At 31.6% G+C, this 27,977-nt stretch overlaps 1 protein-coding gene across 3 annotated transcripts; it reads right to left on the bottom strand.

The window, feature by feature from the left end:
• Nucleotides 1-15: 15 nt before the first annotated feature.
• On the bottom strand, nucleotides 16-26,592 carry LOC111002239. Of its 3 annotated transcripts, none has more exons than XM_022272383.2 (32): nucleotides 26,392-26,592; nucleotides 25,932-26,132; nucleotides 24,234-25,702; nucleotides 23,754-23,858; nucleotides 23,089-23,214; nucleotides 22,726-22,869; nucleotides 22,103-22,246; nucleotides 21,476-21,628; nucleotides 21,003-21,143; nucleotides 20,469-20,606; nucleotides 19,037-19,225; nucleotides 18,199-18,342; nucleotides 17,516-17,656; nucleotides 16,695-16,892; nucleotides 16,195-16,332; nucleotides 15,416-15,595; nucleotides 14,434-14,614; nucleotides 13,461-13,570; nucleotides 11,975-12,121; nucleotides 10,917-11,092; nucleotides 10,485-10,521; nucleotides 9,892-10,066; nucleotides 9,563-9,644; nucleotides 8,340-8,518; nucleotides 7,628-7,808; nucleotides 6,474-6,668; nucleotides 5,549-5,645; nucleotides 5,034-5,190; nucleotides 4,533-4,703; nucleotides 3,962-4,122; nucleotides 3,039-3,179; nucleotides 16-2,319 (listed from the first exon to the last, which is right to left on the bottom strand). In XM_022272383.2, the coding sequence occupies exons 2-32, from the start codon at nucleotides 26,089-26,091 to the stop codon at nucleotides 2,161-2,163; spliced, it is 5,919 nt and encodes a 1,972-aa protein (XP_022128075.2). In that variant the 5' UTR covers nucleotides 26,092-26,132; nucleotides 26,392-26,592; the 3' UTR covers nucleotides 16-2,160. The 3 variants fall into 3 exon arrangements, with proteins under 3 accessions (XP_022128075.2, XP_022128076.2, XP_045487560.1); XM_022272384.2 differs by having other exon boundaries at nucleotides 21,476-21,616; XM_045631604.1 differs by lacking the exons at nucleotides 24,234-25,702; nucleotides 26,392-26,592 and having other exon boundaries at nucleotides 25,932-26,078.
• Nucleotides 26,593-27,977: the final 1,385 nt, after the last annotated feature.

Below are 27,977 nucleotides of genomic sequence, written 5' to 3'. Positions count from 1 at the left end.
TACAACTGATTTTTGGTAAAAACTTTATTAGGCAACAAGCATAACCATCACTATTCATAAATATATTAATATCACTGATATCCGATATATGGATTTATTATAATTAGACAATATGAGTTGCTTTACATAACCTTAAATATAGTTAATCCTTATGTTCCAGCTAAAACTGTTTAAATGTGTTTATCGTTATTTATTATTATTACAATGGTTAAAACTACTTTTAATATTTTCTAAACACTTCAATGCAGTTGATTTTATAAACTGGCATCTATCCAAGTTCTGTCGTGTTTTGTGTGAAAAATTCTATTTATTTTTTAATATGAATACAAAATGTAACAACCCTTGGCAATATTTTTAGTTATATTTCATATAAAATATCTTGGTGTGTGTATATTATGTTTATAAGTTGGACTGAAGCAATTCAACTTTGAAGCCGCAATTAATTACTCTTTGCTACATACAGAAATGTCAGTTAAATATCTCAAATTAACAAAAAAACTTTTCTACTGCTATAAAATGTACATCATGAATAATTAAAAAATAGATAATATTCACGAAAATACAATGGAGAACGTAAAAATATATAATATAATGGGTTCTTTAAATAATCGACAGTATTCCATATTTTCAATTTGCAAGTACATAATACGCAAATCAATTACTGTAAAACTAAAAACATTATTTTCCTAGAAAATGGCGCGAAACCATTAATTAGACAACGCATCTCACTAGAATTTGTGCCCATTTTAATTTCTTGTACTTTTAGTACGAAAAAGCTAAATCATAATATTTAATTTTTATAAACCGAAATATTTAACAAGGCTTATAAGTCGCTTAAAATTCATAGCATTATTCAATTTTGTATAAGCGTCTTGTTTATAAATTACTGGCGATAATATTTACAAATAAATTAAATATCATACACATTGTACACAAGCGATAGCAGAGGTAAATAAATGCATTTAGAATAATATTTATCGGAATAATACAAACTATTTTCTATTATTTTTTAATCATTTTCACCAACCTACCTAGCTAAAAGCTAGTATTGTTTGATGGTTAAATTTAGCTGTAAATATATTAACCTACGCGAGCGATGCCCAAAGCTGCTTGTGCTAACAAATACAGAAGACATTAAATACGTAATAAATTGATAATCAGTTTGTAATATTTTTATGGCAACATAGAATGGTATAATGAAAATACTTGGTTGTCACTTCAAATGATAAGCAAGGTAACAACGCCCTATGCAAAAAAAAGTGTTTTTTTTTATTTCAAAATCGACTATTATGAATTATCCCTATTTTGTCTTTAAATTGTTAACTTTATTTTGATACAAATTCGTAAACATCTTCAGTCGAATTAAATTTTTTGACATATAGGAAATATCGGAATAGCAATGAACTATAGACCATACTATAAAAATAAGAACACAGTTTTTATTATATATATACAAATAAAGAGACAAGAAGAGATCCGATGTTTGTGACGAATAACCACAGAAAACACAATTTTCAAATTATTTCACCATTGTATAATACCGAATGCATTCTCTCTATATAACATATATTTATTTACAAATATTCGCAAAAAAACTGTCGAGCAATAAGCCGGGATAGGCCGCTATTATATAATAAATAAAGCCATCCGGTCTATATGATCCATTGTTATTAATTATTCAAAATGCATTATTTACGAGTCCATATCTCTTGAACAATTTCTAATAATTGAGACAGCACTTAAAAGCTAGTAAATATTCATCTTTGGAGTACTAGGTACCAATACATACATTTAAAGTTAATGGTGGTATTTTCTTGACATCAATAATTTCCAAATGTTATATAATGTAGCTTTACACTAAAGAAAATGTTACTAACAATAAACATTCCGACAACCTTATTATAAATATATTCACAGTGAAGCGAGTTGAAAAAACTCAGTGGCGCCAACCTTTTAAGTCATGGCGTTAAAGACTTCTGTATTTGTTTATTGATCTCTAATAAGCAAGTAGGTGATATCCCTTCTTTATCTGACATATTCACCCACGATTAATTCACTCGAGCGAGTGTTAAATGCACATAGATCTATTGGTACAAAACAAGGGTAGGGAACCACATTATAGTCGCACTTCAGTGTGCCAACACTGCCTTAGTATGTTAATTACGTGTTGATGACGAAGATGATACCGCCATGCGTTGCTATAGCCAATCGTTTGTGATGTTTGGGGACGGTACAGAAGGAAACGGAAGTGACATCTGCTAGAGGGTACCGCTCCGCGTTACGATTCTTCGGCTTGGTTATATTCTGGCTTTTTTCATGCTGTACAAAGAGAAATAGAAACCATGAATACTGTCCTTAGATTTACTGTATATTTGTTCAAATAAGTTTTACAGAAATAACGGTGTCGGACAAAATTTATTGGATATGACATGCGAGAGACATGCTCAGCTCTAGTTGTAGCAAAATTTTGTTAAAGAAACATGGCGATTTAAAATCTGTTTTAAATCGCCGAAAAGAGAGTAAGAATTCATTTGGTCCTTTCGTCCTTTCTAATCCCTAACATTACCATATGGTGCTTAGTTCAGAAGGAATTTAAAGAAATTCGTACTGTGCCCTTCAGGTAGGTTCTGTACTTTTGGCTTATTTATTGATGCAATGATACATAATTAAAAACATTTTTTTATTTTTTTTTTATTTTTTTCATAATTAATTAATGTCAATTAAAATGATTAAAATTTTGCTTCTAAATTTACATTCCTTACTCTACTCAACCAATGCCATAGATTTTAAATCATTTGACATAACAATACAAATCCAAAAAAATGTTACAGTAAAAAACGTTTGGGTAAAAATATTCATACTAATCTAAAATGTTGACAATAGCTAACTTCAGGCTTTTGTGACAGTGTGCACATCGTAAAAATTTACTCTCATCATTTATCCCTAGGGATTTTATTTGTTATATATATATATATATATATATATATAACTTCAATAATTTCTAAATTAATCAAGTAAGTCAATCAAAACATTCTCACCTTTTTTAAGTTCGTTGCAATTTCTATTTTTATTCCATACATTTTGATCACCTCTTCATAACTCTCTGGTTCCAGTTTGCCTCTAGAACTTTCTGATTTCTCTTCTAGTGACATTAAATCTATCGTCGCCTTAACTTGAATCTGTAAAAATAGTTTTAAAAGAAAGTTCAACGCTTGCCGTACGCTGTAAATAAATCATATACAATAACTATCAACGAAGATAAGTAAAAAATATATATATAAATTCGATTTTTATTGATTTGATATTAATTATGAACAGTTTTAGTTTGTAGTTTTTTTAGATAAAATAGTTTGTATCGTATAATGTAGATTTAGTACATGATATTATTTGGTAAACTTTAATAAAAAATAAACAGCAAACAAGTATAATCCCGGGTCTTGAACCCAGAATTTCTTTTAAAACGTCAGCCATGGTGACAGTAGTTAAAAAAAATTGTGTGTGTCAGCTCCGACGCACGACTCGAGTTTACTCCTTAAGTACGATTGTCTGACATACGCAAAAAGAGTTTATCCAACTGAAAATAAGATTAATACCATATGAAAGGGTAAATTAACAAATTAATGAAAATAATACATATATAAATATATATTTATTCATTTTATATACATTTATTATAACTAATCGGCGAAATATTTTACATTAAACTTTTCACAATAGTCAATTTCAGATGTGCACAAATATTTCATTAGGAATGTTGATAAATTATGTAATTATTATTATCTGACAATTACCATTTATTTTTTAAAATAATCCAACCAAATTAGAAAGTTGCGCAACAAAAAAGTAACGAGGTCATTCATCAGTAGATTTTACCTGTCATATTTTTCTCATACCGGGCGCCTTATATATGAAAATCGATTCTTAAGGAGTAAACTCCAATAATAATTCAAGTTATACTCACGTCTCTCTTATCATTGTACAGTGGATGCACTAACATCGTTTTGACAAGAGGCGGTATGTAGGCAGCGACTCGTCCACAGATAATACACCCACACGCCGTGCTCATAGAGCCTAGACGACGCCCGTGACCCCACCATTCTAACTCGTTTACTGCTTGGGTTACTGCAATATTTTACTCAAATAATGTTCGGTTCCAATATCCTAAATACGAGTAGTAGTTGTCGAGGCTTAATTATTAACATAATACACTATGTTATTGTAAACTTCCTCAGTCAGGTGTATAAAAAGTACGTTGAAAAGTACGTAGCAGGTACGACTCGTAGTAAAAGAATCAGGGTTGGCACTTCTTTAAAATAAATTCTAACCAAAAACCTATATAGTATCTAATGATGAGTGGATGTTTTTAATTTCACTAAAAATTTCAGCACTTAAATTATTATTAGTAAAAATGTATTTAACTGATCACGTATCTGATATGTCGATAGATATTAAATCGGTTCTAAATTTACTAGGAAACTCGTAATTTTTATATACCTATAGCTAAATAATTATTAAGTATAAAAACTGCTTACCAATGCCAGCGTTTCCCGCGAGTATTGTGGACGGCCAATGCGGTGTGACCACGAGGCTTTCAGCGGTTAGTGGTACGTGCTGGCGCCCCGAAGCAATGGACGCCGTCACACCGCAAGAGGACGCACTCACAGTTCCGCGTATATCCGAACCGGAGATGAATGCTTTCACGTCTGGTTAATTTTCCAAAAAAATACCATTAATACCATTTAATTACCATAATAATTTCATAAACTTTAATTCAAGAAAGATCTAAATTAACATTTAGTACCAATTGTTAAATCAAAGAGAGTCCTGCGAGTAGGAACAACTCTTGCTTTTTTTAACCATGTTTTTAAACCATGCTTCATTTGATACATTGAAACAAAATTTATAATATAGGGTTAAGATCAGCAATAGAACACGCACTAAACTTTGTGAGATCAAAAAAGAGGAATCTTAAATAAGTTTAATTTATTATAGAATCGAATTAAAAATGCCTCATCCAAGTTTAAAAAACTCACCCGTTACACACACGTTATGAGATCGTTCGTCGTGGAATGGATAAAATACTCGAACACCATCTTCCTCACACGATAACAAAGGGGAATCGCATTCCAAATCATACATCGCTATCATACCATTGGAATATCCGACTATTATACATGAGTGACCCTTTTGCTGTAAAAGTATAATTAATCGTTAATATTTGTAAATGGAGTGTAGCGTAAAATCCGCCGGTCCTATGTAAATATGTAATAAAAAGGTAATATTTGGAAAACGCTATACTTATGTCGCAGTAAAGAAGTTAAATCAAAAAGTTAATTAAATCTCTAGACAGTTAATTAAATATCGATATTCAATCAAGTCGCTAAAGTTCCGTCAGACAAGACTAACCTCTTTAAAAATCAAATGGGCGTCAAATTAATTACAACAAATAAAAAATATAAGATTTTACAATAGAATTATTAATTTTTAATAAATTATTTTTTTTAATAAGTGTATAAACAATTACAGAGTAATATATTAATTAACTTACCATGGACCAATTAACCGCTGTGGCTTGGGCATATTTATTCACATCTCGAAACAACCTCAACTCGGCCACTGGTTTTAATTTATACATCATTTTGTCACTAAAAATATATAGTTATTATACATAAATAAAAAATATAAAACCTAAATCGCTAATTCGAAATCGAAATACAGATATTTGTAACATAATATTGCAAGAGAAAACCCGCATTCTCCCAAACTTAGTCAGTGAAACAATTTCAAAGAACTGAAGTCATTGGAATTCATATAAAAAATCAAAATGTTCCACTTTGATTGGACTCCCTATGCGTTTTTTTTTAAATATCTAATTTGTTTAACATCATCAGTGCTACAATGTGTAAGAGACTATAACAATGACGTTTAAGCTGTCAGCCCCTTTACCAGGGAGGAAAAGTTTAAAATATTACAAACAAAGATTTTTAAAGATAGCTGTTACGAATTCTATACAAACACTAGCTGACCTGGCAAACATCGTTTTGCCATGTATTTATAATTAAAAAATAGGGGTTGATCGTAGAGGGGTGAAAATTAGGGGTTATATGTATTTACTAATGCTGTATCATATTTTTTTTTATCTAACATTAAAAAAAATTAGAGGTGGATTATTAATTAATTAATAAATTGATACCCTTAACATTTAGGGGGATGAAAAATAGATGCCGTCCTATTCTCAGACCTACCCAATATGCACACAAAATTTCATGAGAATCGGGAAAGCCGTTTCGGAGGAGTTTAACCACAAACACAGAATTTTATATAAGATTATTTATTATATAACTCCATGTTTCGAGTTTTATCAGCAATAAACATATAGAGAAGGAAACTATATGTATGAGTGCACTAAAATTGTTTATGAGGCCTAATAAATTTTTGAAAAAATCTTGTATGTAATTATTATTATTACTTACGTATTCACAATAGTTGGATGCGGTACTGAGTAAATGTAGGCTATTCCATTAGAACAGGCGACTGCCAAAAGGCCCAGCCTTACGAAGGTGTTGTCAGGGTTTTCAGGCAAAAGCTCACAGGCGCCTGAAGGACACCAGTCCATTGCCCAAACAGTCCCAAAATCGTGGGCTATACCAAACACGAACGATGGCACCCTTGAAATAAATTTACATAATATTGAATACATCGCCAAGTATAAAAAAGTTTTAGAGTATCTGTGATTGCGTTGTTAAAAATATTTTTTTTAAAGATTAAAAACTCAAATTGATTTGAAATTCTCAATAAGTTCGTTTTAAACAAGCAAAATTTTTAAATCTCTATGTTAAGATTATTTTACGGGAATAGCAGTAACTGTGCAATAAAAGATATGTGTATTTATAGTAAATTTATAGGTTTTGATAAACGATATATAAGTATTTTATTATAATTAAAAGAAAGGCCTTCAATACTTGTGTACTACCTGTACTAACATATGGATCACAAACTTGGGCGCCTACTAAAGCGCAGTATACAAAGCTACAGGCGTGTCAAAGAGCGATGGAACGATGTATGATAGGGAAAACAAGAAGAGACAAAATAAAGAATACAGTATTAAGGAAAATAACAAAGGTAACAGATGTTACAATAACGATCAAGAAGCTAAAGTGGAAATGGGTGGGACACATCGCAAGAGGTACAGAAAAGTGGAGCAAAAAACTGCTTAACTGGTGCCCAAGGTACAGCAAACGCAAAAGAGGGAGACAGCAGAGAAGGTGGATTGACCACATTAAAGAAACGGCAGGTGGTACATGGCAGAGAGTGGCACAGTGCAGAGAGGAATGGCGGGATTTGGAGGAGGCCTTTGCCAAAAAAGGGCACACAGATGCACCAGAATTAGATTAAAATGAAAATTTGTTTAAATGTATATAAAATATATAATGTAAAATGTATCTGAATAAAGGCTATTATTATTATTATTATATAAGTATTTGAAAACAACAATTCGAAAAACTCCGTAGTATATTTGGACCACCTTGAAACTTGAGTACGTAGTTGATTTAAGTAGGACGTAAATCTAACGTAATCTTTTTGAGATTAAATATCTTTGCCCCATACCACCATGTGAAAAACATACTTTTGCATATCCTTAAAGTCCCATATTTGAATTAGGCCGGAGTGCGCTATCAGCTCCGTTGCGTCAATCCGCGGCGCGTCAGTCCCGTTGAAACAATTGACAGCTAGGTATGGGTGAGCCTGCTCATTACACGGCACCCACGAAATATTATTAACACTGGCTCCCACGAACATACTGACACCTGAAAATGTCCTAACTCTTAACCCCTTAAGATATTTTTTACTAAAGTAGATTTTTGTCTCTTTCTGTCAAATTATGTCTACTCCATGATGAAAAGAGAGGAATACTTGAGTTAGACGTACCATTAAACGGTTTGACTTTTTACGAATAAGTGACTTAGTTATTATACTTAGTTACTGACTGACTGTCATAACTGAGTAAACTGATATTTCAAAGTAAGTTTTACCAGCTTTGATAGAAAATCTACACAATTGTAATCTTATTTATTAGGATTTTTTTTATTCCTTAATAAAATTATTAATCCTAGATATGGACATTTTTAACAAACAAATGCTTCAGTATCTACTATCTACATATTCGTTTTTAACTTAATTCAGGTACGCAGACGTGTACGTTATCTCTAAATATTTTGAAAATCAAAACTAGAAATAATAGATAAATTAGGGCTATATAACCTATAACTATAACAGAACTACCATAGAGCTACCATAACTATAACAGAAATACAACCAAACCAAATATGAAAACATACCTTTATCAGCCCTCGCTTCAAACACTTTATATGTCGAAACATTCTTTGAACAGATTTGAACTTTACAGGACTCGGTGAAAGGCGGCATATATTTTGGTAAATCTTTCTCCGATACCAATTCATATTCACAGCTTAACCATTGCGGGAATAAAGTATTTGAAGTTAAATGTGTATTGGTACTGAAAATATAAAAGTTTTAATTAATTAAACACATAATTTAAAGGCAAGGTGCTTTTATAGCGTGGGCGAGTATCTAGATCATAAGTTTGACACCAATTCTAATTACCTTACCTATCCTATTATTACATTATGTTAATACCTCTATTATGTGACATAATAAAATTAATGACATTTGCATGCCGATTTATATATGGCGGATTGTGCGGATTTTTATAATTAATGCATCTAATTGTACCACTATCTTAGCAAATAAACGATTTCATTTCAAACATAATATTTGGATCATGGACAATCGTCAAAAACTTAAAGACTTATACATTGCCCATAGATGCATATTATATATAAGGTTGACCACAATGAATGTTGTAATATGTGTAATGTGGTATTTGTTTTGGGTCAAATAAAGAAACTTTTTTTTTTTATTGTACGGGCGTGTTTACAAACTCAATTGATCTTCATATTATTCTTAAAAGAACATTGATTACGTTTCATTAAGTAAATACAGGACGCAGGACATCGCAATTAGCTAATGTTAAGTAAAGCTAGTGTAGATGTACGAACAGCCCTCTGGCTATCGTATTCGCAGACGTCGCTAACGAATGCAACAAGATTTTTTAACGGAATCTCGCTGTTGGCCTGAAGCAAGCAAGTGCAAGGGCGTCTCCTGCAAAACTCTTGGACGACTTGGACAGTCACCTGAAGGGCATGACGAAGTACGTAGTAAAGGACCACGCCTTCCCGGTGAAGGCGATATCCTAGTCTGACTTTGATTTTGCTTTGCAATTAGTTTGTAAGCTTTATTATATTTTTTTATTATTATTGGTTCATCCGGATATGTTAATACATATCGTAGTTTCCTACGGGCTTTGTCGGGAGTGGCATATATATACAAAAGCTACGGGTTTCTTTATGTGTTGCGTGTACATATAGGTCGAAGTATCATATTGTTTAAACAATAGGATTAAATTTGATTTGTATTTAAAGGTTATTTTACTTCTGTATGAAGTGGAACAAAGTCTAAATACTAAATAATGAATACTTACAAGTCCTTATAACTTTTCGCTATGTACGCAAAAGGGTCTTTAACATTAAATGGAATTCTATCGTCGTTGGTAGTTGAAAATGCTGTAAAATAAATTTTATTATTAACATAATTATTTATACTAATGATATAAAGTTGATGAGTTTTGATGAACGCGCTTATCAGTACCGAATTGAATTGAAAAAAAAATTAGTATAGGCTTTCTTTACTTTTTTATTTCAGGGATTTTTTTCAAGGGATCTCTTTTATATCTATCCGATTTTACTGGAAAAAAAAAGAAATATAATTCTACGTGTAATTATATTACCATTACTGAATAAAAATACTTACTTGATGTTGATTTCCTATTCCTAATCCTACTTTCTGTATCCGAAAGATCCTCCACATCTGTTTCTGGTTGATCTTCAGTCTCAGAAACTCCGGACTCCTCTGATTCACTGCTAGAAGAGTCTTCAGGGCATTTGTACTCACCCTCATCGTCTACGTCTTCATCGTTGTCTTTGCCCTTAAAAAAAACTTATATTGACACAAACTTAGGAAACGGAAACCGACAGTAGATCGAACTACACACTGACGCAGACCAATCAATTGATTATTTCAGTAAATAATCTAAAATCGATGTAGGTGAGCTTTATCAGACATATTTAGTTTATTTTAATATATTATTCTTAGATTATAGTTAGCATACTATGTGAATAAATATAAAAAATTGATAGAAATATAAATTTTTGATAATCTAGAAAAATATAAATATGTATTGATTATTATTATTTTTTGTTGATATATGTTTTGTAAATTATTTTAATTAATTTGATAGAAATATATATAATTTTTGATTAACTTGAAACTTAAACTATAGAGACTATAGAGGTTTACAAAGGCAATATTTTGTTGATCTATATGTTAAGTTAATAATTACACACCGTGACATCGCTGATGTTCTTGATGACATTTTTTGCTCTGAAAAAGAAAACAATGTTTTTAATAGATATTGCAATAATAGACCTAATAGCGTTTTCATAGCAAAAACACACAATGCCAATCTCCAAACCTGAAAAATTAGCGCTTTGTGACTCTTGATGGCAAAAACAAATAAATTTGACATATGCGTTGTCGAAGACTGAATACCACTCATAGTCTAAGTACCACTTCTGCTACTCAACATTAGTTTATAAAAAAAACAAGTAATCTGGCTTTCAAAGATGTTATAATATGATAATATAATATTATGACTCATATTTTCAGGTAAAATAGCGAAGGAGTAGAACTACATACCCTCTAGTTGTGTTCAAACATTTAGTTTTATTAAAAGAAACGATTCTAATAATTATTCTTCATATCTCGTTTTCACTTACTTCTGAGCCGCACGCCGTTTTCCGCTTACATCAAGTTCCTTGGCGACAACCGGAACTGTATCTGCCAACTTCTTTTTGGCCTCCTCCATACGATGTATCGCCATGTGTGTGTGTTTGTACACACCCAGATACTTAGTATTGCAAATTTCACATACGCTTTTGTACATTTCCATTTCCTGTAATTATACGCATTCTTTATAAGTTTTAAGATTATATACAAATTATAATTTCCATTAGTCAAAAAATATATTTAAAACTTTAAATACCCTTAGCTAGTTCTTATCGCCATTAATTATCACAATAATACAACGGATATGTATAAAAATCGCTTCCTTTGGATTAAACATATTCTTATTTCCTAACGTACAGAGTTATATAGTATATCTATATATTATATAATTTTTAACTTATAATTATTTTACATAATGTTTAAATGTTTTCGATGTCTCGCGTGCTTTACAGCGTGCGTGGTCACAGTGACTGAAGACAAAAGGGTATGGAATGTCAAAAAGTAATACTAATAAAAAAGTAATGTTACAAAAGACAATAGTATTATAGTTTGATCATTTTTAAGCGAGTAGGTGATTAGCTTTCCCTGTCTTATACACGTAATTTATTGAACGCGATATTATTAAAGTGAAACTTTTATTACATCGTCTCAAATTATTTGGTCTGTGTAGCGCATGTCGCGTGACGGTCGGCCGCGGAGTAGGGATAAAGTGAGAGGCGCTCGTCATAGCAGCCAAGGCCAATATGGCGGCGCACATAGTTCGCAGCAAAATTTAAAAATTATGTAAAATAATTATAAGTTAAAAAAATATACAGATATACATTAACTCTGTACGTTAGGAAATAAGATGTTAAGTGATAAGTATATTGGCCTTACACAGAGGCTCGCAAATTCGGTTTCGACCGTTTAAGTATTAGTACGGTCTATACTCGAAGGAAACGAATCTAAGCAAAAATTCTCACCTACCCACACTGTATATTGAATTAATAGCTTTAAAAAGTTTAATATTGAATTAAATAAGTAAAATTTCTTTAGTGATATTACTTACTTCTTCCGTACGCTCGCACTGTACGACATGAGCAAAGAAGCCGGCGATGGACGCTCTTGTCAATCCACATTTATTACAAACTAACGAGCTATGACTTTTCTGGTACTCTTTTAAATATCTTTCAACTGATGACGTAGTTTTCACGTCCTAAAAAGCAGTTTAACTTATAAAACGGTTTATGAAATAAATAAACTCTCTGAAAAGTAACAAATATTTGGTAAGAAAAAACACTTCTTATTTTTTTTAGCAACCATGTGTTATGGACTCTGAAATAGGCCTCCCCTATTTTAGTAACTGCTCTATCTTTTACAATATATAAATAAACATTTTTAAATATTTGCGTATGTCAGAGTCAAAGTTAAAATCATTTATTCATATAGGTAACATGCATACTTATGAACGTCAAAAGAAATGCTTATTAAATATTTCTAATTTTACACTCACTGCCAGTTCTCAAATCAAAGGCGGAACAGAAGAGAACTGGCAATAAACTCTCCGCCACACTTTTTACTCGCCACGATTTTTGTTTTACACAATGTTTGTAAGGAACAACTATTACACCATATTCCTCATGACTTCTTAAGTTATAAATAGTTAATTAATAATAATAAAATAGAATAAATAAAGATTTGTCCTCTCTCAGCAGTAGGTGAAATAAGAGCATGCACTTACATTCTCATAACAGTTTCACAGTAGTACTAGGGATTTACTTTACTTTTAATAATACTAGCGACCCGCCCCGGCTTCGCACGGGTGCAATGCTGATACTAAATACACTACAGAAAATCTGTGAACGGATCACGGACTTTTCTGTAGACCTTTTCAATGTGTACAATACTTAGTACATTATTTTGATAAAACTCGTAGGGTTCAGCCTGCGTTTGCAATGTAAGCGGAAAAATGTAATTATTTACGACATCACATTAAATAACTGTACTTCTCCACTATTTAATGGATGTTATTATACATATAAACCTTCTTGAATCACTCTATCTATTAAAAAAACCGCATGAAAATCCGTTGCGTAGTTTCAAAGATTTAAGCATACAAAGGGACATAGGGACAGAGAAAGCGACTTTGTTTTATAATATGTAGTGATATGTAGTCGTGTACGGAAGCAAACTTACTTTTGACTATTATGTATATGAAATAAATAAAAGTCAAAAATAAAACTGTTTTAGCGTGACAATTTGCTACGAGGCTTTTGTGTTGGTATTAAAGATATTATTTCTTAATTAACAGTTTTCTGTGCTACAATCTGCTACAATTATTATACCGTTGTTATTCAGACACAAGATTTTCAGGTTATACGCTCTGTGCGTTACCAACTACAGAAATTCTGAATTTTGGAATCCTCGATAATATTTTTTCTTAAGAATTGTTGAATATTTATTCGACTCACAAGAGTGGTTTGGTTTATGGTAAGATTAGTTGGTTATTTTGTTAAAAATGAAATTAAATAAATTATTACAAGACATAAACTTACAATTGGTATGTCTCCAACCATCCAAGCCACATTATAATGTTCCTTCATCGCGTGAGATTTGAATGTATTCATCGGACCCGTTTCGTGGCATAATGCACACTCGTAAGTATCTGAAAGAACACTCATAATATTAGTTAAACCATGTTTTGTCTAAGTAGAACAATCCAATAAAATATACAGAATTCAAATTCTAAGGGTGCGCACACTAAGAAACACCCCATACATAAAAATATTCTCATAAACTGTATCATTAATAAACGTAGTGCTGGCCTAGTGGCTCGCTTGCGTGTGACTTATGACGTCATAGGTTTGATCGCTGGTTGTTCACCAATGGACTTTATCTACGTGCGCATCTAACACTCGTTCGTACGGTGAAGGAAAACATTGTAATGGTAGCTGTACACACTCGGCGAGACACCCCGAGACAGGCCGAGGGCGAGAGTGTACAGTAGAGCTCTCGTCTCGCCTCGCTTCCTCGCAGTCGGTCTCGCCTCTCTCGGTCGCCTGTCGGTTTTTTGCGCACGAGTCAAAGGGTCTCGCGAGTAAAACGAGAGCGACCTGTACACACTCGTTCAATCACTTGCTCGATGACTGTGGTTATTGTGGTTATTATGTGTTACAGCAGCGGTTTCCACGTCCATTATTAACGGTGTTTTAAATACAAATAACGTAACGAGTGTGTACAGGCTGCGCTCTTCTCTCGGTCCTCTCGGTCGAGACTCTCGGCGAGAGGCTCTCGCCGAGTGTGTACAGCCACCATAAGGATGGCACGTCTCATAAAAATATTATCTCCAAAATCGAATACATCTGTCAGATAGAAGGCTGAGTTGTCTATGAAATAAAAATGATCAAAGAAGATGCAAACATAGGCTAAAATAGGGATGTAATACCACTGAATTATTATAACTATAATTAACATTGTAGTGTAAAATGAAAAAACCTAAAAACAGCAGATATTTATGACTATAATTACCTCGATTTCCCTGACTCTCTAAAACAGACTCGACGTCCAAATTTCCCTGACATGTGGCAACATGTCCCCTGTAGGCCTTCACGTATTTCTTCTTAATGTTGCATTTGGCACAGGTTAACCCGTCATAGAGTTTTGACAAATCATATAGATACGTATAAACCGCTTGCTCGTCGTTCGTATCCTGAAATATTTATATGTATGTTATATTTCGAGAAGAAAGAAGTTCATAAACATATTGTTAAATTATTCAAAATATATCTATTTTATGTTAAAACTCAATGCGAAATGGAAAAACTTGTTAAAACACTTAACATATCATTTTATGTACATAAAAAGTTTTCATACAATTTAGTCATAATTTTTACAAGGTAGTATAATACATAATGTGGCTTTTGAATTTACTCTGCAATATCAAAATGTCCATAGGGCACTTACAACGTTCTTTAGTAAACCAATTAACAAAAAAAAAACATTACGCATCGGGCTAATTTGGTGTATTCTAGAATTAATTGTAGCAAAACAATTTTAAACTTCATAAGTTTGCTAAAAAACTTTTTAGGTTTATACCTAAAGAGTTTTTAAACGTAGCACATTTTACCGTAACTTTGACATAAGATATATCTTTAAATTATTGATGCGTGGAAAATCTAGAGGCCCTTGCTAGTCGCGGGCAAAACGCCCATTCCGCTAAGCTCCAATGCCCGAAACAGCCTGTGATGAGATCTAAATGCCCTTTAGGCAACTATCGAGATTCTATTAAAAAAACATATTCCATTTTATCACGATGTCTTAGGCACGTCTCAATTGCACATAAAATTTCAACGTGAAGATTGAGAGTCGCATGCGCAACCAGGCCAACACTGTTCTTATAAAAAGGTGATTTACAAAAACTCCTATCAGAATTATTGGCTTCAACTTTTGAAAATTTGATATGTTTGCTAAGAAGCAGCTTAGAAGTGCAATGAAAATTAAAGAAACTTACTAATGGCTGTTGACCTTCTTTCCACGCTACATAATTGTGTATTCGAATGTGGAACTCCCACTTCCTATTCTCCATCTCTTTCTGACACACACCGCATTTAATTATTGCATCAGGACTTGGGTCTTCTTCTTGAAAACTCGTATTCATACTTGTATCTGATATATGTCCTATACTTATACTCTGAAATGGGTAAAATAAGTTTACGAATTTCGTCAGTCTATCGTGTGGACTATAGTTAATATATTCTGTGGTAACCATTCTTTGTATAGGGAAATAATATTGTAGCTATGTTAATAAATATGGTACTGACTTTACCGCACGCTTAATAAGGTAAGGTAGTAGCCAAAAAAATTTACTACTTTTTTTTCAATAAAGTATGTTTTGCATTAATGGAGCCTCTATTACTGATTGCATATTTATTCACACAGAGAAGAATTTACTAAGAATTTTTTTATAATGCCTCTTATTTTTATTCTTATTCATTCATCCCATTCTCTAATAGTCACTGAAATCGAAATCACCACTTGTTCTGTGTATTTCTTTAAATATATACATATATGTTAGTGATAAGGTAAGTTTAGGGTTAGTAATATTTGTAGTATTTTTCTTAATTTTAAATCATGAAAGTTTCTCGCATGTATTACTTTAAATAGCAAATGAATTAGAGACAATAACAAGATTTTTTGTGAACGTAACACAAGCGATCATATAGAATATTGTCATTAATTAAAATGAAATCCAATTATTATAATTAATTAGAATAAGTAATCGATACTTACGGAATCACAATGTTCAATATGGGCTAGAAATGATTTAACATATTTACGTTTAATACCACATTTCTTACAGGTTAGCTGCCCATGTTTCTGCGAAATATTATACAGATAATCTCGTAGTGCTATTGTATCAGTGAGATCCTGAAAATATAAAAATTTATGATGTGAAATTAATGTTATGTGTTTTTAATTATTTTAACGTATAAAAGATATTCCTCAGAGGGAAGTCACATTTAAGAACGCGTATGGTCGTAATAATATGCTCGTTATCAAACGTAGATTAAATTAAATTATTTCCAAAAACTATATTTTTTGATACAAAGATGCCTACTTTAAATTGACACACAAAAATTGTCTTATCAGCCCATTTACAGTAAAATACAACACAAAAAATATCCTTGCTGTTCAATTTTGAAAGATTTTTACAAAGTCTCTTTTAGGAGCATTACTGTTATGGACAAGAACGACATCTTTTTAAAGCAAACTTAAACTAACCAACTTACCAATGGCTCTTCAGTACTTTTCCAGGCTAAATAATAATGTTCGTCGCCAATGTGTTGGAACCAAAGCTCTTCTGCTATCTCTTGCTTACACACACCGCACGTCACATTACTCCCTTCTATGACGCTGTCCTCCACACTGTTTGACACACTCGTATCCAAGGTAGTTTCATTCAGACTGGATTTATTGTCTTCTGATTTCTAAAAAAAAATATCTTGTTATCTATGGCACAAATATTCTTATAATAATAATTTGGACTGTTAATAATAGTCAAATAGAAACTTAAACGAAATAAATGACTAAAATCGTGTAGTTATTTTTTTTTATATACACAATCAGGTGTGATGATAACGGTTTAAAAAGTAAAAAATAAAAAGGAAATTATTTGATTAAATTATTTTAAGTAATTAAGTTTGTTATGGAAGAGCTGGGAACCCTAACACAGGTATATTTACTTAAAAGGGTTCCCAAATCTTACACTATGAAAAGAAAGATGTACCAACTTAAATGAAAATGAATAAAAAATGTCAATTCGGTTCTCAAGTCACAATCTCCTCTTGAGGGCTATCAAATATGTCAAACTTCATGTAGAAAATATGATTCGACAGATTATATTTAGGTTCAAATGACATTTTAGAATGCGGTCCCAATTGTTTTCTTGTTTCGCTGTTTAATCGTTTTATCCGTAGCGTTTATTGTATTAAGGACTTTAACGGGATCAAAAATACGTCTATTTAAGACAGAAGAAATTTTCAAAGTGACCTCCACTGGAGATAGAATCAAAAACCACTCTTCACAGAGATAGTATTAGCAAAATACTTACCACCCGACAGGATTCTATATGTCTCAAAAATATTCTGACGCATTTCCGTCGCTTCCCACATTTAGTACAAAGGAGTCCATCGGGATAATATTTTAAAATATTATTCAAATGGCCCGAGACCGCTCTTGTATTATTTGAGTCCTGAAAAAAATACTTTAAATTACTTGGATGTCCATAATAGAAGGTTTTTAAGTGCAAAAATAGTTATTTAGATTTTTTATTGTTGACTTGTCAAAAAAGTATAAAACCTATATGAAACATCAGATATCTGTACCGTGATCTTTTTTAAACAGCAAGTAGGTTTGTACCTGTGTGAGTTGATACTCGCTATTTTTAGTCTAAAGAATATCTCTTTCCTCACAATGTTTTCCTTCACGGTTATAAATGCGTGTATAGATAGGAAGTACATTTGTGCACAGTTGGGGATCGAACACACAATCTCAGGGATGTGAGTCGCAACATAAAGAATACACACTTTCGAATAGAAGAGAACTCCTGACGTGTGTAAAATAATAATTAAAATCTCCTCTAAGAATTATATTTATACCCTTTCTTTTGTTGAATACTATCTACAAAAAAAATTGAGCATTCAAATCGACGGTCCATATTGGAAAGTTTATCCAATATTATCCTGAAAATATGTATTTATTTAGTGTTTAAAAGAATGGAATAGAAATACTGACTATAGGCGATTCACCAAATTTCCATGCCAAATATTGGTGCTCCTGTTCAATATGTTCCAGCCATTCAGTTTCACTTTTCACCAAACCACACACACCACACGATACTGTGCTTGACTCATCAAAACTTTGAATAAACGTTTCCCTCTGAAACAATTTTTATTTAAAAAATAGACCATCATTTTAAATCTGTCTCTTTTCATCACAATGTAAAAAGATAGAAACAAGAGTAGGTATTTAAGTTCAAAGAGTAGTATAGTAACTATACGTTGATTTTTAATTCCGTAGATTTCTGACAGCTATCATTTTTTGACAAGTCAGAGATTACAAACTTTTTTGGCCGGGCACATTTTTCAATTTCAGTTCGAGTCGGAACATCTGATTCTATATACAAATGTTATTTGTTAGCTAATGTATCCATTTTATTAAATACGGTGCTAAAAGTGGCTTAACGTCGAGTGATAACTAAGTTTCTTCTCATCACTCACAAAAAAACATTTTTTTAAAGGTTTACTAAGCTTGGAATTAATAGGCAGTAATACCAGCTAAATAATAAAATAAAGAAATTAAAGTTAATTCGATATATTGAAATATTTGTTATTTTTGTAACAGCTCACTTGAGTAAGTAAATATTAAAGTTTTCCTTTTTGTAGGTTTAACACAAAAATACGTAGCATTTAATTTTTATTGATCTGAAATTTGTCCCTTTTTCCGGTATAGACTAATATTTCGATTTCAAACTTTGAAGCATAAAAATTGCTGGGACATTTTTTTTCAGCATATTTTCAGGCCATACAATTGGGTAACTCGTAATATGACGGCAAATAAGACTATATCTTACCTTTTTTCGTATATAGCTATATCGCTTTTTGTCAGGTGTATAGCCAGTTACCGAAGTGCACTGATTGAAATGTGTTTGGTACCCTTTAACGTACTTCCGTTTGACTCCACACTTCGTGCAAACCAGACTGTCTATTTGCTTCGATATTTTATACAAATGATTGTGTACGGCTTCTGGGTCGTTAAGATCCTGAAAAATATGACAAAGAAAAATTAATACAATTATTTTTAAACGCTCTTTGAATAATTAAGAAGTAATCAAATTATACGCCAGGATAATGACCAGTTCCATAGACTAAAATAATATGGTACAATCTGCGTAGGATATATAACTATACTCCAATTTTTTATTCCGTAGAATTCTGACATTACATAAGTGTTCTTACTTAAAAAGTTATCCAAAAAAGGGACAAATTTGACAAATTTCAGAGCAATAGAAGTGAAATTTCTTTTTTTTCTTTCTTCTTTCTTTTCTTTTTTTCTCTTCTTTCTTTCTTCTTTTTTTTTCAAATTGCAACGTTAGCATATAAGTGTTCTCATGTAAGTGACTAATGTCTATTATGATAGTAAATATCTTTAAACCTCATGCTACGTATTTTTATGTTTAACCTAAATAAAGGTAAATTTAAATATTTACTTAGTCAAGTGAGCTAATACAAAAATAACAAGTATTTCAATATCACGAACAATATATCGAATTAACTTTAATTACTATACATAATTTAATTACCTTTTTAATAAAATAGGATATTATCTTTACTTGTGCATTGTTTAATTGTTTTTGTTTGTGATGGAAAGGGACGCAATCATCACTCGCCGTTAAACCAAATTTAACGTGGAATCGCACTTAATAAAATTTACACATTCATTAACATATAAAATATGTAATAGATTAAGGTTCTATAGATTAATATAAATATTATTGTTTTCTTTTCTTACTAGGGTTGCCTGGAAGAGATCGCTTGTTAGCGATAAGGCCGCCCGTTGCATCCCTTGTAATTTATATGTATTGTGTTATTTGTGTTTCTTTCTAGCAACGAAGTGTGAATATTTATTATAAATAAATATATGTATAGACTTAGATGATTGCCAGGCCGAAAAGCGAAAAGGTTTACCATCTCTGACCTGTCCAAAAATGACAGCTGTCAGAATTCTACGGAATTAAAAATCGGAAATATATCTTACGTGGTAATTAAATTATCCTACATGGACCATACCCTCCTTGGCGTACGTTGGAAACCTGGTATGGACTATATCTGCGTACACCTAGCAGTATGAAAAAAATTGGGACCGGATCATAGAATCTATTACATAGACAGATACAGATGTCGTAAAAAGGGAACATTCAACTCATACAAAGAAATAAATTAGAACGTGATTTTCATATTTTTCAGTTCATTCAAAGAGCAATATTAATCCAAAATCATACTTACTAAAGGAGTTTCGCCTACTTCCCACGCCAAATAATTGTGCTCCTGCTCAATATGCTGTATCCATGCATCTTCTAATATCTCCTCTTGGCAGACTCCACACTTTACAGAGCTTATTGAGTTATCGAAACTAGGCTCCGGCTGTAGAATTAAAATGTTCTTTATTAGGCAAATTGAAGCTTCGTAGCTGAAACACCAATGACTTATCAAGTTGGATGATTACTATTATATGTTTTGCAGATTCTTTGACAGTCTTTAGATTAGATAACTTAGTCACAGTTTTAACAGATTATTGTCTGTGGCGTAGCTACCTTGGGTGGCAACCAAGTGCGGAAATGTTGGTGTCATCCCATCGAAAGTAAATCGCAATAAATTTTATATATATATATAAAATATATATATATATATATAAAATTTAATATATATATAAAAACAGATAAAACTCCTACGTCCATCCTGGAGATAGATATATGAGATAGATACTATAAAATCAGTTTACATATACAAAATTATTATAATATAATCACTAAATAGTACCTGAACGTCACATGTTTTCACATGACTCAAATAGGCCTTTACAAACTGCCGTCGACAGCCGCACTTTACACACTTCAATCCATTATATTCCTTAGCTATCGCCGCTAAGTGTTGGCGCACTTCATCTTCATCAGTGAAATTCTAAAATATTGAACGCTATAATTAGTAATACTGGCTTCTGTTTAAAAATCTACTGCTTTATATTAATGACATTAATTAATGACACTCTCAACCCACTCGCGAGTTGTCGTTCAGAGTGTCCATGGGCGGCGGTATCACTTAAAATCAGGTGAGCCTCCTGCCCGTTTGCCCCCTGTTCTATAAAAAAAAATTCATTTTAAGATTAATGTAAAAAATTATGTCACATACATATAACAATTAATACGTATACAACACATAAAAATTAAAAACCATATTTATAAGTAACGGTGATTATTCTATATGATTTGTCCATTATTTTATATTTTACTAACCACTGGCATGTCCCCCTCTTTAAAGGCGAGATAGTTGTGAGCAGAGCCAATATGATTGTACCATTGGGAGACTTCCATCTGACACACAGCACACTTCACAACGCCTAAGCTCATCGGAGGATCCGACTCGTCTAAAGGGGCCTGGAAATGGGCCTGTATTAAATGTATATGATTGAAAGAAGGGGGGGCAAGCTAGCCTATGGGAGGTCAGAACAGGGTGTTCATCGCAGCCCATGATCATCCATTTTAGTGGATGCGTTGCTGACCTTTGAGGTATGATGTTTTTTTAATAATTTGAGGTTGTATCTCCAAGGGAATAAAATGCTTAGTTAAGCAGACAGTTAAGACTTCCAGCCATCAAAGCGATTGTGTCTAACAATGAGATTTTAAGTATCACTTAGTATGATACAAATAATAAATATGTTTTTGACATTCAGGAGTTATACTTAAAAAAGGTTTGCTATACACTGCAAGGCCGGGGTGAAAATTTTGTTTTAAACTTGACCTAATATGATTAAACATACTAACAAGAAAGTCTTAAATAATTAGGACAGAAACATTTATTATAACAAATCAAAAGATTATTATATTTTATTGGCAAAAATAGTTATTTTTTTAAATATTTACCGATTCTCCATTACAGCTATTAACATGGCTCAAATATTTACTAATGTCATTTCGCTCTAAGCCACATTTACCACAAACCAAAACATCGAATTTGACCAACATTTGTGATAGATGTTCCTTAACTTCCTTTGCACTTGTAACATCCTAAAAATATAATATAAATTATGCTCCGGAAACGTCTTTAATTTATAGATTTTATATTTGTCCAATAGCAGTCTTTTAACTATAAAAATATATCGTGTATGTGTCAAATTCTACAGGCATCATATTCTATAAATAAGGGGCAAAATGTCTTTTTAGTGGCCCCCCCTAGACGGCCCAAGCCGAGGTTCTAGTCTCACAGGAGACGCCCTTGCACGAGTCGCGGGAACCCCACCCTTTCAGGCTGAGCTAAGCTCGCCAAAACAGGCCGTGCTAAGCTGTAAAGGCCCTTAAGTCCAACAGCGAGATTCCATTAAAAAAAGGCAATTTAGATAATATTTTAAAGTTGTAATAGGAAAATTAAAAAAAGGAAACATTAAAATGAAAAAATAACATTTACCATATTCAAACATCTATAATTATTAACAGTTACGAAATAAAGTGTTTTAAAATATTCTATTTATTTGACGTTTTATACTTACCAAAGGTACGTCGCCTTCCTTCCAGGCCAAGTAACTATGTTTTCTTGCGACATGTTCATACCACTTCGATTCAGCGATATTTTTGTGACATACAGCACATGTAACATCGGGTTTTTCTTTTTTATGAGGCACTTCTGCAATTATCTGAAAAGTATATGCATCAGAATGAAAATGATCTGAAATGTAAAATGAGCCATGGAGCCATTTATTTCAAACGTTAGGCAAAGTAAACTAAATCGAAGTATGTTTTTCATTATTAATTACTTTACTTAATAATTAATAATTACAGATAAAAAGGATCTATCCAGCATCCGAAACTCAATAAGTTTTGGACAAGATGAAAAAGCAGAAAATATCACTTACTTTAGGCAAGTCATCTACATGACTTAATTTTTCGGAACCATTTTTAGTATCAGTTTCTTGATGCACATCAGTTTTTCTTGCCTTCTTTGTTTTTGGACTATCTTCAGAAACATCTCGCTCAGTTTTCTGAAACATATAAAAAAATAACATTTTAGAATATCTCCCTCTGAATATCTTTTTTTTATGCTTTACTTATATAAATATGTTTATTTTCTTCGAATCTGGGCCAAACAGCAGAATAACATAGGAGCTCAAACATATAAACTTTGTGCTAGTCGAATTTGTATGGAAATGATCACGTGACTACAGTTCATATCACAGGTTACGTCACAAACTGGAAGGGGCTGAGAGACTCTAGGCATGCTTTAAAAAAATAACTACTACATGATACCACTTGGTTCATACAATTTTACCCAATAGTTTATTCTTAGTGAAACCAAAATTATAGTAGATTAAAAAATACACTTATTGCTTATAGAAAAGTTCAAATCAAGTACTGAAGTGTATATGTATTGAGTGCCAGACATCCTGCCCCTTTATATTAGTTGGCATATCCATACAGAAATATTGCTACTTTTTCTAGACTTTATTAGAAAACTTTATATTTGAATAGCTTTCACCTATGAATTGTAGAATATATACAAATTGAAAATGGATTGACTTACTCTTTTTTTCTGTTTTCGAGTAGCCTTTGGCGATACCTCAGCCATATCCTGCATTTTCGAAGATTTATTTACTTGTAGTTCACAATTGTTGATTTCGTCTGAAGTCTAAAAGAAAAATAATTACATACTCACAAAATTTATTAACCTTATTGTATGCATAAATTTAAGTAATTTTCACATATAATGTAGCATTCCTTAAAATTTGAGTAATATTCTATTTGATCTGTGCTCATTCTCATTAATAGAAATTGATTAATATCTCTTGTCCTATTGTTCGTACATGTACATTTTCATATAATTACAATATTTGCATGTAAAATACATTACTTAATTTAAACCAATTATTTATTGGTTTGCACACAATCAGTGGTAATGTTCAGCTGACTGTAACTAGCTAAACTACTGCTCTCTCTTCAAACCTCCAAAAAACGCAAAATTGCTAATTCCTCCAGACTAATATTTTACTTACTTAATACTTACATTGTTAACAGTATTGTTAATTTCTTTTGTCATTTGACTATCGTTATAAATTGGTACTTCAATTTCAATTAAAGTTGGTTCCAATATGTTTTGGCTCTCATTTGATTTGAATTCTATTTTTTCATTAATACAAATGTAATCACACTCACTCTTATCATTTGCACCTTCTTTATATGAATTTTGATTATTAATACAGTTAGTATCATCATCACAGTAAATACTAAAAATAACATCCAACGAACATTTAGTATCCTTTTTTTCCCAAAAATGTATATGTTCTAGTTCATCCTCATAGTAGTTAAAGGAACCAAAATCCGAACAAACACAAAACATCTTTACTTCATTCACTTCTTCTTCATCTGTGAGATTTATGTTACAATCTGATGTAATTTGTTGAACAATCTCAGTAAGAATTTCTTTACAAACTGTTTTTCTAGCTTTAATTGCATAAATTTTAGGATGTTTTTCTCTTTTAAGTTTTAAAAAATTATATTCCTTTTCTCCTCCAGGCTTTTCTACACCTTGAATTTGAGATTTACATTGTAAAGTACGCTTAACATTCACATCTTTCTTATTTTGTAAATACTCCTTAAGAACCATTGCTACTCTAGTTACAGAATCATTTATATCTAAAATTTGTACAGCACTGCATTTTAGTTTATCTATATCAGAAATTCTTTCATTGTTTTGTTGGGAATCTGCTGTTGGATTAACTTGACTTTTTAAATTTTTTTTTTCACTATCTTCAATTATTTTTTTATCCTGAGGGCTTGTTTCATTGTTACAAAAAACCATTTCTGTTATATTGAGTCTTTTAGGACTTTTACTATGATGTTCAGTAGTGAATACAATTTCTTGAGTGGAAATCACCTTATCTTCTAAATTTACATTACTTTTTATATTTCTTTCATCATCTTTTTTTAAAGATTCTAGCTGTACATTATCTTGGCCACTAGAAACATTTAATGTCCTATTATTTATTGTCAGAGTTTCATTTGGTACAAAACTTGCAACCTCTAAATTAATAATAGTCAAATTGTTAGATCTTTCAAGGACTTCATTTGGTGATGTTTCCCTTATACTGTAATTTGTGTTTTTCGTACATTTTGTATGAATTTCATTGTTTTCATTAATATATTGCAATGGTTTTGTGTCTTGATTTTTAGCATTAATTTTATTTGTAGCTAGTAATTCTGAATCTAAGTGAGGTGTAGAAATATTTAACACATTCTTATTTTGATGGTCTGAGCTGTTTAACTCCAAATGAGATGTAGCAATTGATGGTACATCGTCACTTTGAGATGAATCTATTGAATTTGAGAAGGTTGGGCTTAGAAATAATGACTTTTTCATTAAACTCGCAGTTTTCATAATAGAACTATCATTTAAATTTAAATTTGGTATATCCAATGATGTATTTGAAGTGATTCTATTTCCATATAATTTAACTACATGGTTTGATGGTCCACCTGCAATAGTTTTAAAGAGGAACATAAACAAATCAGCATTCCATGGTTCCTTCCCAAGGAAGTAGTTCATAAATCGAGATGCATATCTATAGCTCAGAGAATATTACTAGCTTTTAGATTTTTTTAATCTTTTTTTGTTATGCCGTTTGTCTTACATGAAACATAAATGTATGCATACCATAAGGATTGTACAGATTCTAAAGATACATGGAAAAAAAATAAAACCTACCATCAGAATATGATTTCTGGACATCCAGAAATTTGCCAATATCTCCAAGGGAAATACCAAATTTATCCAATAATGCTTTTGGTGGTAATACTAAAACTTCAGGAGTCTCATTATCTGATACTGGATTTGCTTTTCGTTTTTTCATGTTTTTAGAACTCATATTTAATTATTTTTTTTCTCACAAAATTGACATTTAGAAACCTGAAAAAAATTACAATAAATATAAATATTAAAACTAAAAAACAAATGTTTATTTTCACAAAAAGCAAAATGTTTAAATCTGACTTGGAATCGAACCTCGATAAATAAGACGTAAAAAATATGTACCACGTGTTACAGTAATAGGCTAAAATTGCGTAATAAAATTGAGTTAAAATGTGGTTCTTAACAATACATAAAATAAAATAATAAAAAAAAAATAACTAGTAAAGTAATAAAGAGACTCTTTTAAAACACTTACCATAATCATTTCTTGATGACTGGTTTTCATAAAAACTAATTTATTATTTGTTCGAATAAACTTTCAAAACTACTAGTGTTAATAAAAATTACACAAACAATCAATGTAGCACATACATAATTATTGTACTGCATAAATTTATAATATCTACAGTAGTCCTAAAATAAAAACAGTGGTTTATAAACCTCTATTTGTAAAAGGTTCATATATATCCATACAATGGACTAGTCTGGTAGAATATAGATAATATATTATTTGTGTAAACTTAATCCTGTTATAGACTGTCAAGTATAAGTTGGCGTTCCAGTGGCGGCGCCTCCTACAACCCTCTGTGTTGCCACTTTTTTTGTTTAGTTTGGATTGATGGATATTCTTAGATATTACATTAAAGGTAAATAAAAAACTCAATAACAAAAAATTATTTTTTATAGTAATTATGGTCTGTTAGAGGCATTATTCCTTCCATGAATTCTTCAGAGTCATCTGTGTCAGAAGAATCTGAGTCGCTGCTATTCAAATCAATTAAAAATGGTTCCATTACTGTTTCAAGGCGGTTGTCTGTCATACGATAATTATTTTCAACATTCTCTTCTGACTTCAGTTCTCGCTGTAAAATTACTTTCCATGATTTTTCCCTCTGAAACTATACGGTTCACGGTTCTTTCAGAAACACCTTAAATAAAACAAAAAATATTTTAAGTTATCCATCAATCACATTTACTTTCAAAAGCAATTATTATTTTTCCCTAAATTTGGGGATATAAATATCACTTTTAACTGGCAATACTTTACCTGTCAAAGCCGCTGTTCGAGCATTCACTTGTTGAAATGGAATAATCGGCCCATTGTTACATTTCTCCTCTTCACAAAAACGTTTTACAGCTAGAATAATTTCTCTAGCTGCACTCCGCACTACTTTTGGCATGTTTCGTAATGATTTTTACACTTTAAAACACAAATTATTAGCACCAACACACGTGAGGCTACCAAGCTGTTAGAACTGTCAACACAACTGTCAAAATTAGTACCTTTTTCTGCCACACGCCAACTTACACATGACAACCTATACGTGTCAGATTTCATAAATGCGAACTGCAAGACCATAGCAAAGATATACCTACCTAGTACCTATATCTTAACCTAATCTATACTATGTGACTTCGCTAGAAGTAATAGTGTTCTGTGTTTACTGACTACTGAGTTTTGTACTTTTTTACCGTACACCGTACTCGGTACTCTTTACAATTCCTGTTCTCTGAAAGTACTCTTTTGAATAGAAGAATTAATGTATATTGAAATTAAGTTGAGCTACATTATTTGACGAATATCCTCATTGAGCAAAAAAATCCACTCTGAAGAAAAATATGATTTTAAAACAAAATAAAGTTGTTATCGCTTTTTCTTCTTTTTTTTCACCTATGAAATATTTGTAAGTGTACTGAGTATTTTTGAACAGAATTTAGTAGTAGCATCACCTTATTATTACTAAAGTCGGTATTCCATCTGTGCTCCTGCATTGTCTTCAATACTGATGCATGATCATCATTCATCAATGGTTATAAATATTCCTACAGCCCTTTGTGGGC

Source organism: Pieris rapae, chromosome 16 (genome assembly GCF_905147795.1).
Source record: "Pieris rapae chromosome 16, ilPieRapa1.1, whole genome shotgun sequence".
NCBI classification, from domain to species: domain Eukaryota; kingdom Metazoa; phylum Arthropoda; class Insecta; order Lepidoptera; family Pieridae; genus Pieris; species Pieris rapae.
This window is presented reverse-complemented; position numbering and strand designations above follow the sequence as displayed.

What these genes read in the sequence shown, in the direction of transcription:
- LOC111002239 (XM_022272383.2), bottom strand. Translation starts at nt 26,091, where the DNA reads ATGAGTTCTAAAAACATGAAAAAACGAAAAGCAAATCCAGTATCAGAT. An exon ending in AGAACATCAGCGATGTCACG is followed by an intron (nt 10,067 to 10,484) that starts GTGTGTAATTAT and finishes GTTTTTTTTAAG; the next exon opens with GGCAAAGACAACGATGAAGA. An exon ending in TGTACAATGATAAGAGAGAC is followed by an intron (nt 3,180 to 3,961) that starts GTGAGTATAACT and finishes CTATTTTTACAG; the next exon opens with ATTCAAGTTAAGGCGACGAT.